Source organism: Rhipicephalus microplus, chromosome X (genome assembly GCF_043290135.1).
Source record: "Rhipicephalus microplus isolate Deutch F79 chromosome X, USDA_Rmic, whole genome shotgun sequence".
In the NCBI taxonomy this organism is placed as follows: domain Eukaryota; kingdom Metazoa; phylum Arthropoda; class Arachnida; order Ixodida; family Ixodidae; genus Rhipicephalus; species Rhipicephalus microplus.
The window spans coordinates 343,949,669-343,964,163 of NC_134710.1; the positions used below are offsets into that span (position 1 = coordinate 343,949,669).

Consider the following 14,495-nt stretch of genomic DNA (forward strand, 5'->3'; position numbering starts at 1 on the left):
GCACTTGAGCTGTTGGCACACTATTCCTGCCATTTAAAATGTCGTCACATTTCATCTGCTGTGCATGAAAGTGAAACCATGGTATAGACGGCGGCCCTTTGTGGTAGCTTAGCAGGTGTCGCGCAGCCAAGCACGAGGACGTGGGTTGGATTTCCGTGGCCACGACAACTGTATTAGGTGGGGGTGAAACGCAAGAACATTCATTTTCTTACATTTCGGGGCTCGTTAAGGAATAAAGCGTGATACTGGGTAACATGGTGCATAACTTTTGCTAAAAAGAGTAGGCGCACAACAGACACTCACAAAGTCATATAACTGTGGATGCTCAAATATAAATGAAAGTCTCCTATATCGGCCTGCCTCATAATTCTATCACCGCAGTGTCGTAACCAGGAGAGGGGCAACGGGGGTTACCATCTGCCCTTTTTGTTCGAATTTCCACACGTGTGCATACAAACACACGAACGAGCATACATAAATGGTGGAGCACACCCCGACGAAAACTTCCTGGCTGGGCTTGTGTGTTGTGGTGCCGGCACGTAGAACCACGAAAACTGTTATGAACGGTAGCCAAAAATTGATCTAAGTTGGTAGATTTCACACTATTTATTCCATCACAAAATATAAAGATTTTCTGTTTACTTATTTCCTACTGCTTTCATGACGAATCTCATAAAGAATCGTTCGTAGGTTGATTCGCCACACGGAAACTCTTGTGCACTGAATGAGAAGCAATGCAGTTTTCTAAGCGGCGCAGTGAGAAAAGTACGCGAAATAAAAGGAGAAAAAATAGCGATAAATACGACAATGTGATATTGTATCCAGAACCATGGCGTATTTTTGTTGGGTGCAAGAGGGTGAAAATGTAGGGTACGTAATCAGTTGGTGCACTGACGTGCTCGCTCCTGAAGGCCGCGCCACCTGGAATTCAGCGCCGCTAGCTAGATTTCAATCGTGACGCACTAGCTTTTTAGAGGTCGTGCAAGGGCCACCTTGTTTGTCCGCTTCTTGCTTTGTTTACAGTTTACTCCATCGGCGCTTGGTGCGGTCAATTGCGCTTGTGCCTGTTTGTGTAGTGGTTCGCCATACGTGGCTAGGCGGATCTCCGGTGCTGATGGTAGCAAAAAAAAAAAAAGATAGTTTCACTACACAGGCAAGAATCTGTATATTGCTAGCGGAAATGCTCGAGGCACTGCAGCTGCTGCTAGGAGGCTGGCGGTGCGCATGTTGCCGCCCCTTTGTAAAGGAGATTCTCGCAGCATTCATCCATCCATTCAAAAAGGAGGCAGATATGAAAGGACGCAGTTTGCGCTACTTCGTATTTTTCACTTACTTATTCGAGGTGTGACAGCAGCGCCAGAATACGCAGCCTAGAGAGTAGAAGCAGTTAAATCGGGCAGGTATTGTCTTTTTTATTAAAGAGGGTTTCACACATTCACAACACTCTAGAGCGGAATAATTAATGGCTTCACCGACGGAGCTTTCGATGAAAAGGTGTGCGAAACGGAGACACTATAGGGCACACCGACGGGTTCTGCGAACGTCTCATTTTCTTGGTGTCCCTCGTGGCCGATGCCGGTGATACTGAGACTGCAAACAAGCGCAACTAAGAGTTGTGTCATGCCCTCTGGTTTGCAAAGGGGCGTGGGCGCCTCATAGGCTTCTTTCTCTACGACTACTTACTGCAGCCACACCTTATAGTAAGATTTTTACGGTAAGCAGAGAAAGGGGGAATCAGAGAAAAGACGGGAGAGGAGGTTGAACGGAAAGATTCGTTTGCCTGCTAGTGCGTGTTCGAAGGTGTTTTCATTTCAAGAAACAACCGCTAGCGCATGTGCACCGGTTTTTTTTTTAAAGGTGACTATTGTAAGCAAACGCTGGGCCCCATTTTTCTACGAACATCAAGGAAGCTTTTCGCGATAATCTTTTATTTATTTTCTGATCTGGTATGCATGTGACCAGACAGAGGTGAAGGCTTATGTTCAGACGGAAAGTATTATCCATTTGGGGCTGTATTTGCATGTGGCCTCATTACTCGTAAAGCTCTGCGTGTGGCGTCTCAATGCCGCGGATACAGGAAAACGAAGAGGCCAGCCTGACGTTGAAACAAATGACGGCCATGTCCCAAAAGGAAATGAATGTGGCCATGCCGTGGCAGGATATATAAAATGTTATACTGGCGAAAACTACGTAGATCGTTTGAACGGCGAAACAAAAAAAAAACTGGGTATTTATAGTTTCCTAGGGCCACGATCAACGCGTTGTAAGCACTGAAAAAGAGAGTGCGTGCTTCGACATCAGCGAGATAATAGAAAAAGTAACGTTGCCCATTTTATTAGATAATTCGCTCATGCATATTTTAAAATACGGCATAAAAGTTAGCCCAGGCAAACAGTATACAGTTTTGACTACTTGTTGTGGCATTGATATGTGTGGTTTAAAGTCTCAAAACCACCGTATGATTATGAGAGACGCCGTAGTGGAGGGCTCCGGAAATTTTGACCACCTGGGGTTGTTTAACGTGCACCCAAAACTGAGCACACGGGCCTACAACGTTTCCGACTCCATCGGAAATGCAGCCGCCGCAGCCGGGATTCGATCCGGCGACCTGCGGGTGACCTGCGGCATTAGGGTGACAAAAATTTTTCAATGTAAACTATTTTACGCATGTTGTCGGGTCCCGAAACATGTGCAGCGTTTTTACGGCAATTTCTTGGCGTTTCCTACGCCGGCGTCATTCAGCGTCGACGCTGTCTGTGACGGTGACCGAAACTTCTGGATGTTTCAGATATCGGCAGCGTCGGCGCCGACGCCGGAAGCGAGTCGATAGATGGCGAACCAATCAGCGCACGGCTGCATGCCAGCGACTTCCGCTGCGTGACAGCATCGTTGCTCCTGCCAAAATGACTGCCTCCCGCGTCGGATCTAATAGGTCGTGGCCGTGCTCTGTGTGACCCGAAAATTTTCAGCTGATGCTTGTATTCGACTTTGCTTGTTCCTCAGAAGTTTGACAGGAAGCGGTCGGGATTTCTTTGAACCATTTTCGAGCGCCATACTCAAGTCCATTGGTAAGGTTAGCAGGCCTTGAGTGTTTTAGCTAAGTACGTGGCCTCCAAGATATACAACAACTTCCAAGCTCAAGGGCCGTGTATATTGAGTGTCTGGTTCTTTTTTATTTTCAACAGCTGGCACTAAAAGGGGAAAAAAAAGAACTTTTCCGTGGTACTGTGATTTGTTTTTCTCACCTAAGAACTGCAAATGGGACATGAAACCAATTTTCAGATATATTTCTTATTGCTTCATTGACGGACACTGCACACTGCTTTGCGAGGTCTCGGGTTCATTCTCTTTGACACACTGTGCGACGCTGAGCTGACGCTGGCCTTGGCGCTCCTCATATGGTTTGCCATTCTCTCTGGCAGCGTTGACGCGATGACGCCGAGGGAAGCGTCGCCGGGAAAATACTGCCCAAAACAATGCATCGCTTTTTGATGCATCATTTGAGGCATATGCATCGTTTGAGGCATATGCATCGAAACATGTGCATCGTTTGAGACATACCAAGGATGCCCCTTCAACCTCAGACACTCCGCCGAGACAACCGAAGCGCAGCAGCCGATCGCCTGCACGGCTACAATGGTCGCACTTCACAATCTTCTATGAAGACGGGGTTTAAGTGCCTAGATTTTTTTTTTCTAGAGACCTTAGGGTCAATGCGGCTACGCTCATGACGCCCGTCTGGAGTGTTCGCGGATTCGTACAGATTTGTGTGCACCTGCATTTGAAAAGGATTGAACTTGCGCCCGACATATAATCCATCAGTCCGTTTTTCGAAAATATCCCGGCTGTGGCGGCTGCACTTCCGATTGAGGTGGAAATGTTGTAGGCCCGTGTGCTCAGAGTTGGGTGCACGTTAAAGAACCCCAGGAGGTCGAAATTTCCTGAGCCCTCCACTACGGCGTCTTTCATAATCATATGAAGGATTTGGGACGCTAAACCGCACAAATCGATCAATCAATCATTTTTCAAAAATCTGTAAAAAGGCTTTCTAGCAAGCTTTGTTTTCAAACGAAGAATACTCGTTCAGAGATCGATTTTCGTACTCCGCGCGCGTATACCTTCCTTGTTTTGCAGTGAGGGTGAAACGAACACTCGAAGGTCTTTTCAAGAATGGCGCGGAATGTAATAATTCTAGACCCCTTCCTCTCCGATTCCTTCACCGCATCCTAGGTTTAGAAGTGGACGTGATGGAGGAAGATTAGCTGTCCCTACACGTAGAAGCCTTTGTGTAAGGTGGAGATTAAATCCTTGATAAAAAAAAGAGGATGATATAGAATGCAGAGAGCAGCGTTAAATGTGAACAATAGTTTCCTTTCTTTTAGCGTGTGATCATGATTGTTAAGTTAGAAAGTAGTTTTGGCCGAGTATTAACGCTTAAATTGCTGGCGCTGTGATTCCGGGGTAATTTTGGGGAGACAGTCGCTACCAACAAGCTATCCCGTGAACTAAAAGCAGATTTCAGACCAGTCCTAAAGACCAGATAAGCATGCAGAGAAATTAATCCCTGGCACATGTTCATTGCACACACTGTAGTTCTCATTCAGGGAATAGAAATATTTTGTTTGACTTAACGATATGCCCTGGTGCAGAAGCTTACGATATATATCGACACGTGGAGGATTCTCAAACGTTTATCGCAAGTGATAAAACAAGGTTTGTAAGTGCATGGATTTATATTAAGGGGCTGTCTGTGCGTGTCAATTCTCTTCTACGTTCTTGCACACCAACTAGCCCACCAACGTGCTTTAGCAAAGAAAAGGCGCTTGTTTCTGTCTGATAGACTGAGTGATTCTTGAAAGGGGGTGAAAAAGAAACCTAATTTCTGTCTGCCTCTTGGGTGACACGGCGCAGTGCCTTCGTTTCTGTCTCCGTCATTGGGGACACGGCTAAGCGCCTTTGATTAAACGGAGAGGATACCCTCCTTTCTGGCGTGGCAGCTTGGGCTAGTTGGTATGGCATGACGATAGTTATGCTCGTGTCTATGCTCGTGTCTCGTGTCTTCGTGTCCTTCTTGTCTCTGTGTCGTCGTTTTGTTCTCGCGCTATAACTATCGTCAGGCCTCCTTTCTGGGTTGTTGCACGGGAGTACAAAAGCTTCCGTCACAGCTTCGGCCCTGCTATTTGGTGAGGTCACACATGCAAGCAACAGCCCAGAGGGGCTTATGGTGGCGCCCAAAGAGCCTTCACAGCGACACTCCCGCACCACTCCACCCTCCTACATTAACAAACACACAGACACGCGCACCTTACACAATGCCATTCCCAGTTTCTTATTTATTTATTTATTTATTTGTTTATTTATTTATTGAGTTTGAGTTTATTCAACCACGTGACAAATACACGAAAATACACTGTATACGTGGTTTGGTGCGAAGGGGAAAAAGCTGCATTTCACAGCTTCACTATGAAATGCAGCTTATTTATTTATTTATCCGCACAATTCCAAGTGCTTCGGGCATTGACCTTTGGCGAGTGAAGGTGGATAGATCCTCAAAGAGTGCCAGGTCGGAGGGTAACAATCTTCTTATTCGGATAGGCAGTGGCCCCGCGGGTGGCACCCGCCGCTGCTGTGAATGGATGCGAATAAAAAGGTAGGCCTTCGTGCTGGCCTCTCGCGAAGACCGAGCATCTCGATGTTCGATAGACGCGAGACGAATCTTTCGGAACTCGTCTGCCTACCTGAATTCCCCACTTTCCCGCCACGAAAAAACCCGCTCTAAAATGGAGACGCGACAGCACAGAAACCAGAGAGCGTGATCAGGGTGTCGAGAGAGCGCTTGCGCGGCCTCCCTCCCTGCTGACACATGCACGGGCGCCACAATGCAGTCGCGTTCGCGATGTCCCCGCTCGGCTACAGGCAATTGGGGTTACCTAGCCGCGCCCTAAACTCCCAGGAGTGAGCCAGGCGGGGCACACGTGAACGGCCGGGGCATCGCGGCTGCCGGTCGTGCTGTAATCTCGGGTGGCAGCTAGCAACCTACATCGATACTCCGAGCCGACGCAGGAGCGAAAGTGTCCTGGTGGTGGTGGCGATAATGTTGATGGTGTAGCCCCTACTTCCTTTCTTGCGTTTGCTTTTTCTCTCTCCAATGTTTCCTCTCGTCTCGTTCAGCCGTCACAAGCGTGTCGTTGCCATGTCAGGGGGAAACGACTGCGTGAAATCGAAAGATAACTTGCCCTGCACAGAGTGGTGCGCGGAATTACAGGCAGGGCTTGAAATTTCGTCTTTATGGTTACGACGATGTGAAATGAAAAAAGAATGTCCTATTGGTTTCTCTGAGAAAAACCAGTTTTGGTTTCATTTTCAAGGTGCTAAAGATAAGCAGGTGGACCCCGCCAGGGTCGGAAGAGTTACCCCCGTATTCACAAACGCTCCTCGACTTGACTTTGACCCTTCCCTCGACAGAGTTGAGCACTGCGCCGCTGCTCGGCTGAAAATGACGCTGCGCTGCTCAAGAATAGCATCAAATTATCACTGATATGCAGTGACTTGGCCTGCTTAGAGATGGTGCTCCCATCGGCTTTCTCAAGGGAAGGTGGACCGTTGAGTGAAAGGGCGTTCTAGAATACAGGGGTTAGATACGATTGCACTACATGCTACACAAGCAGTCCACCACCGTGTTAGTAGACCAATCACGAATGCCGTCACCAGTGTGTATGATTCGTGAGTCGAGTCAAGGCGTGTGACGTTGCTTTGATGCACTCACCCTGCAGTCACGCAAGCTGCACCTTCGCGGATGCACATACGAATTCCCGCAAGCAAATGTGGTCGAATTTATGTCTCCTCACCTTCACGCTATACAGGAGCTGTTGGTTGGCACTGCTGTGATTCGAATAGGGAAGGCCAAGTCGAACATTATTGCCAAACAAATCTTCTTTAAAAAATGACAATAACATTTTTTTCAACTCTTTACGAGACCTACACGGGATTAACGACGGTCTTGTGCTCATCCCATGCGTAAAAACAACAACACCGTCCCATTCTCTTTCCATCAGGCAACCTCTCAGGGTTTTCGATCGTACCTTGAAAGCATACTAAAACAAAAATCAAAATAAGCGTAGTGAAAGTCTCCTCAGGACGCACAATAAGATCCCATCCAGCTCGATTCAATATGCTGTGGATGGTCATAAAGATTTACAAAAGCGATGTAACCGAATCGGGTTATATTTTAGCCTTTAATTTAAAGCGAAGAAGAACAAAGTTTAGTGAGGCCCAGGGTTACGTTCCATATAATTAAAACAATGAGGCACGTCAAAAGCACGAACACTATAACTCAACCAATGTGCGTTTCTAGTCCGCACTAATGTTACCAGCGAACTTGCTGCTTTGTACACTTTGCGAGCGGAGCCACCCTAGCAGTTTGAGCAAACGGGGGCTGCTTAGCATCTTTCTTATTATTCAGTCGGCAGGCCGCGGCAGCTGATGTCTATTCATAGTTAACTCTTGCACACTAGCACTTTCTATGCTGATGGGACTCACGACACACAAGCGTGCACACAAAGGGAACATAAGCTCACTTAGACGGAGGAAATCGACGTGCACGTGGAAACACTATTACCGAGGCTGCGCTTGCATGACAGCCACTACGTCCAAATTAATGCGCACAGAAAGCGCACAGCACCAGCTGTTGCTCTGGAATTTTCGCGCGAAAACCACGAACTGCTTTATGATGTACGTTGAAGTGACACGACTTGAGACTCGTTTGATCATCAGAAAGTTGTTCGACGTGCATTCGCCGGGCGGTAAAAGAGTGTTTATTGCGTTCCAGTGCCATCATAATGCGGCCTCTGAGGATGTAATTGAATCCACAGTCATGTGCTAAGTAGCCCTACGTCATAACTACTGAGGGACAGGATATGGCGAAAAGAAAATAAGTCAAAAGAAACAGCACGAGGAAAACCAAGCTTCATTTTTGCCATTCTCGCTCAAATCGGGCTGCCGATACCTAAACGTCTTGCAGTTCACTTATAAAAACTCTGCCTTATTTGGGCCATTGCAAGGCAGCAAGAGCGTCTGGACGCTGCTAAAATAGTGTTTAGACGTCGCGGCCATGAATCCATGCGTAAACTTCAGAGTGACGTTAAAACTCGGCTATGGCTTTACGAAAGTTCCCGCGGTTGTAAAAGCAGCACGTTTTATTATATTTTTATTATTTTATTTTTATTATAATTATTTGTATTATTTTTTTCTTATTTCAGAGCGAAGATTTTTTTCTTTTTGCTTAGCGTTTCTTTTTCTTTATCGCATCCCAGAGTTCAACTGCATGAAAGCGCGCGCTGTCATTCCTTCTCCTCGTACGATTCTGCGAAACAGGCGGCAGAAAAAAATGCACTGAACAAAAAGAAAACACTTCGTACAGTATCCTCACTTATAGACCGTAAATACATAAATGACATGAGAGTTATTTTTGCCTGGTCTCGGAACGTGGCGGTGACGTGATGCTGGCCATGTTTTTTGAGGGTCACTGGGTGATGACATTTCCAAGTTGCCACGAAAAATACCAGGCCCTCGAGATTCTCCGCTGATGTTCCTAGGACAACTTTGGAAGCCAATGACTTCCCGTTTCAATTTCAGCGACCCCACTGGACCTGAAAAAGGCCCATTCAACAGTTCGTGGTAGAAGTTGAAAAAAAAAACATTTTGTACAAATGTTTTCTGCGGCCGCTGTCTTCGCTTGAGCGTGTTTTGTAGAAAAGCCAGTAACTTTCTAGGAGTTTCAGTTCACAAAACACCGATCGTTTTTCTATTTTTTGGGGGGGTGGTGTAGGAGGGAGGGGATGAGGACAAAGAAAGACAAGAAGTAATGCTGTCACGGCTGCGCAGTGTTGGCGTTCAGTGAATCAGTACGCTGTGGCGAATCTTAACTCTGTAGATGGCACACCGCAAGTAAACTTAGCTACGAGGTTAGTCACTGCAATGGCATGGAAGAATCGGTCTCAATGAGAAGCCACTACGCAATCTTTTATTTAAATTCGGTGCTCGGAGTAGTGATGTGCCGAATGCATAACGCATCCACAAGTTCTGCTGGGAGACAGAAGAAGGTGGCCAATCTGAATATTGGAAAAAGCGACCGATGCTTTTCTTACATCAATACGAGTGGAATTCAGTGCAATCTGTTGAAAGAAACGTGTGCGCGGTCTTTCGACGTGTCGAACCTCGAGCTTTCTTATACTGCTATTCGTACCGATGATGCGGGAAACAGCAGAAATTTATACTGGTGTTCGAAGAGCAAAACATTTGAGCTGGCTTGATTATCAATGGAAAGACAGACAGGCTCACCATAAAAGTGTCTGCTTGGCTACCCTACACACATACAAAAAGAAAAACAAAGAAATGTAAAAAAAGCAAAGGAGAGTATAACTTTTACATAGAACAAGGTTAATTAACCAGTCACACGTCTTGACGAAGGATGGCACTGTGGTGGCACGCTCACATCATTTGAGGCAGCAGGACGTGGTAGTTTCAATAGTAATATATTTATTAAGCGTAAAACTACGGCGATGCACGGAGGGAACCACGTTTGTAGCGCGCACGACTCGGCAACATTGCACACGTGGACGGCGAGCGAGAATTTGCCTGTGAACTAGCGCCTCGTGTCCCTCTTTTTTTTTTTCTTCGGCGAGGCGCATTGGGGGCGAAAATAAGAAAAAAAAGGCAAAGCAAAAATCAGAGCGCGTGTCTGAGAGGAACCACCGCAGGGCACGGTCCGCATGAGCGACTCCAATTATTGTCCGCCGGAGGCCCCGCATGGGAAGAAGCAGTCCGGCGTTCCAAGGGCGATCGCCGAATTTTCGCCATAGAGGTCTAGGCCAAGCGCGCAGCCGCTGTGGCTGCTCAAAGAATCGCCCCTCCTTCTATTCTGCAACATCTTCCCTCATCCTCCTCCTTCCACCTCGAGAACACACACACAGGCGGCGAACCCCAATACCAACCTTTTCCGCATTGGCCGCGGTCCCTGTTGTTGCACTGCCGATGTAGGAGAAAGACCATCGCATCCAGTCCTTCTGCCACTACACGCGTGCGCACCTGTCCATGCTTGGCACCCCCCCCCCCTTACCTCCCATTTCCTTTCGCACTGCCGTGTCGCCTGTAGGCAGACAGAAATTAGGTGCCTTCTTCCTTTTCCTCATGAACCACTACCACCACCACCACCAGTGGGGCTCCACAGTGAGAATGTGTACGGACATGAACGGTAGCAGCGGCAGCCTGTGACTGCTTGACCGTGTGTGTGCGGCTCATTGTTTCTCGGGGGATACCTTGCTGTGACGTGCTCGAAGATGTGAGATGCCTCAATTATTTAAATATTGTCCGTTTGCTGCGCTCTTCGATAGGCTATAGCTCTCACTCCGTGGCTCACATCTGTCGGGAACGTCCTTATATAAGAGGTATTCCAAATTGCTTCCCGTTACTGAGCCCACCAGTTGCACGTAATGACGAAACGTGAGAGGCAAGTTACAGACTTCAGAAACGGGAATATCTAGATTTTTCGTATTGCGTGAGTGTATTCCTACTGGTCCTTTTCATTTTTCTTTTTTTCTTTTTTACGTCGTTGAAACGTTTGTGTTCATGGCCACATGCTAGACTCCATTAGTCTCTGAGGCTGCACTTCAATAGCACGATTTTTCTTTCTGCGCAGAAGTGTGGAATGTTGAAACATTTGCCCCACCGCGGTGGTCTAGTGGCTAAGGTACTCGGCTGCTGACCCGCAGGTCAGCAGACGAGTACCTTAGTTACTAACCTTAATCCCAGCTGCAGTACCTTAATCCTGGAGTACCTTCCTCCCGGCTGCAGCGGCTGCATTTCCTATGGAAGCGGAAACGTTGTAGGCCCGTGTGCTCAGATTTGGGTGCACGTTACAGAACCCCAAGAGGTCGAAATTTCCGCAGCCCTCCACTACGGCGTCTCTCATAATCAAATGGTCGTTTTAGGACGTTAAATTCTACATATCAATCAATGTTGAATCATATCAATCAACGAGAAATTGGGACTTACACTATGTTTTCAATAACTGACAGGCATTGATAACGCAGATGCAGCACCGCTTTTCATGTACGAGGTCAAATTATGGTTAAAATTCATGGGGAGAGGGTGGCTTGAACTTTCGAGAAATCTTTGAACACCAGATGCCCTTGGAGAAGTCGTTGTCTCGTTGTCTTAACGAGCAGATGCGCCCTTGTCTAAACTTGAGCTTCAGCGACGTTCTTTGTTCATCTACTTCTCCTAAGGCCGCCTTCTAACATTTATAAGGTTTTGGCCATGGCGTTCTTGCTCAACATTTAGATGTGTCGAAATAAGGCCAAAAACGATTGTTGTGCCTTTAAAGTGTGTAAGGTGACCCTTTGTTTTCTTCTTGCTGTACGAATGCTTCCTATGTCCCCCACGTGTTTGTGGTACACTGTTGTGGTCGTTAAACGTGGCTCTCTTCATTCAAGTCTTTGCCGCCAACCCCTTAGAGATGCTTGCAAATGACATTAGAGCAGCACATCTTATAGCACGAACGCTGGCGCGTAAAAAAAAGAAGAAAGAACAAGTAAAAGTTAGTAGATACGACTGTATTCAGCATCCATTCGAAGGCGTCAGCGAAGCTCTCAAAGCATCTTATTTTTTTCCCTGTTCAGAGTCATCGCTGCAGCGGAACTGGAGCATAGCGCGCGTGATAACAAAAGCTGGAAATCTCGCGTGAAGCGATGGCGTGCAGGTTGACCCCAAGCTCTAAAAAAATTACTTTATAGAAGTTTGGCGCTATACGACTCCTGAGTTATCATGAAAACATACTCACGCATGAAAGCATCAAATACGATTAATTTGCGATTATGGCTTACATTTCAAAGCGATTGCAAAAGAGAGTGCGCAGATGCAGAGTAATTGCGAAGGGCTGCATTTATAGCGCCTTTGTAAACTTAAAAAAAAAATGCCGATGTGCAAAATCACGAAGATGATTGAAGCCATAAAAACTATTCGGCGAATTCACGTAGTGTCCACCACCCTCGTGCTTTCTCCGAACCGCTGTACTCGCCGCCCAAATACGGACTAGCCTCTGAAATTTCTCCTAGGGAGTTTTGGAGCGCATTTTTCAGCTGACTTTGGGACTGGGGGTGACCTCGGCATGCTCATTTACGCCGCCAGATTTGGTGATACACTGAAGATTAGATCACTCGCTCTCTTTTCGATAGTGGTTTGAAGTTAGAAAACACGGTTAGTTTCACAAACCAGAACGACGTGCGGAGCAGCTTCGTGGGTGGGAGGGAGTGGTTGGGAGAGTGAACAATACTAGATAAGCTCAAAGGAGAACCGACACGCTCTAGAAAAGTATCCATGTCTCTGAGTGGAGGCACTTTTCAGGTTGGGGTATCTCTCTCCCCACTGGAAATAGAAACAGGTGGCTTTGGGAATCGCACCTAGTACCTCTCGTATTTCAGCGAGCTGGCTAACGTTTCTTTGCCTATTTTCTTTTCTGTGTGCAGTGGTCAGCCATGAACAACGACATCAAGATGGAGAAGACTGCCGCGACCACACCGGCTGACATGCTGTCGCTCAATGGCAAGACGGGACTGCGCAAGCGGGACCTGGATCTCATAGACGCCATGGACCTCATCAAGCAGACCGAGTACGTGTCGCTCAGCAAGTCAGAACTGCTGGACCACGAGGTGAGCAGCACTCAATGTTTCTATTTTTCACCTTGTTCTAAAATCTTTTCGTACAAAAAAACTTATTTGCACACTTAAAAGAGTTCGTTTGTCCCATTAGCTATAGATTGCCAACATGGAATTTTAATATCAGCTGTCGCACGTACATCCTTTAGTCGACGGAAAAAGCATCCTAAAAAATTGCAGCGTTGTTTGTAAGTCTCTTTACGTGGCTTGAATGCGACGGCACGGAGTGTCTGGGTGTGACGACTGTATCGACGTTCACGTAACATCACGTTGACGCATGATGTCACCCTTCGCCACATACTCCCTTCCTCGTTTGTCATGATGGCAAGGCACATGCGTCCTTCCCCTGGCGTTTTCGCATAGTCTCCGCACGCTTCTACCACTGCATCTTGATTGATATGTGGGGTTTAACGTCTCAAAACTTTCATATGAATGTGAGAGACGCCGTAGTTGAGGGCTCCGGAAATTTCGACCACCTAGTGTTCTTTAGCGTGCACCCGAATCTGGGCACACGGGCCTACAACATTTCTGCCTCCATAGGAAATGCAGCCGCCGCAGCCGGGATTAAATCCAGCGACCTGCGAGTCAGCAGCCGAGTACCTTAGCCACTAGACCACCGAGGCGGGGCTACCATTGCGTCATCATTGTAGACTCGGGGACAGCTAATCTTGGCACAAAAGCAAGACAACGGAGGTAAAGCTTCGACACTTTCGTGTTATTCTGCTGGCAGTACGGCATCTTGCAGCCGACTTTAATACCAGGTCACGTACCGTCTTCTCGCAGTCAAAAAGAAAACGGTGTAAGAAAAATATGAATGCTTTAGAGAGACACAGTTTTGACTGTTCAGCGTAAATTTCAATGTGACATTTTGTGTACTTTTTTTTTCTTGAACTATCTAGCGACAACTATTTGGCTGCACACGAACCACCACACGTCAGGGACACGATGTTGACTCTGAAGAAACAGACGTTCAGAATATGTTGAGTGACGCAAGGAAGAAAAAAAGAAAGGAAATTTAAAAGAAAGACAAACGTTCTTGCAAAGTGAACACTAATTTCACTTTACCCTAAACGTACCTTAACTGGTTTGTTATAATAATACACAAAACATTATTTATTTCTGTCACGCAAATGAGACAATTATTTATAAAATTTTATGCCATTTTTGGTGTGTTCGCAGGCATGCGTTTTAGTTCTTTAGCATCCACAACACTGGGAAGAAAAGGTGTCCTTTATCATAGCAGCACTATTTTTTCAGCAAGCCTAAAGCACTCAAAACAGTATCGACTCTGCCTCCGATCCGACGTGCTGCGCCGTGCACTCTGACATGGAGCACACTGGTTCAGGACACATGGGACGAACGAGGGTGCAGAGCTTATGCACCGCCCACATAGAGCGCCTCGACATCTGTGCCTGGGAGTCGTTGTATGCTCAAGAAGAATTACAAACAAAAAAACTTTGGACAGCTTTTCTTTGTTTTACACAAAGATAGCTAACAAAGCTGCATGCCATCGCGAGTGATAAACATATCGAGACAACACGCGGGCACTGACGCCTCAGAGCTGTAGACCTCGCTGGACGCCGTTTGCAATCAAGCCGGAGCTCACCACGGAGCATTTATTATAGTCAGCGCGACTTATTTATTGTGCTAATATGTAACACGTTGAAATATGTAATTAGATTTCTCGATGCGCCCTTGATGTGAAGAGCAAACATGAAAACGAAGCGCACGAGCCGGTTCTCGAAATGTCCAGCGTCGCTTTTCACCTGCGAACGCCCTCGC

General features: G+C 46.9%; 1 protein-coding gene across 2 annotated transcripts in view; it reads left to right on the forward strand.

Annotated features, from left to right (window-relative positions):
* LOC119161165 (acyl-CoA Delta-9 desaturase) overlaps positions 1–14,495 on the forward strand; it is a 167,186-nt gene that overhangs the window by 92,292 nt on the left and 60,399 nt on the right. For both annotated transcript variants that reach the window (XM_037413517.2, XM_037413518.2), the window contains exon 2: positions 12,525–12,707. In XM_037413517.2, coding sequence (XP_037269414.1) covers positions 12,525–12,707 — 183 coding nt within the window. The remainder of the gene's footprint in view (positions 1–12,524; positions 12,708–14,495) is intronic.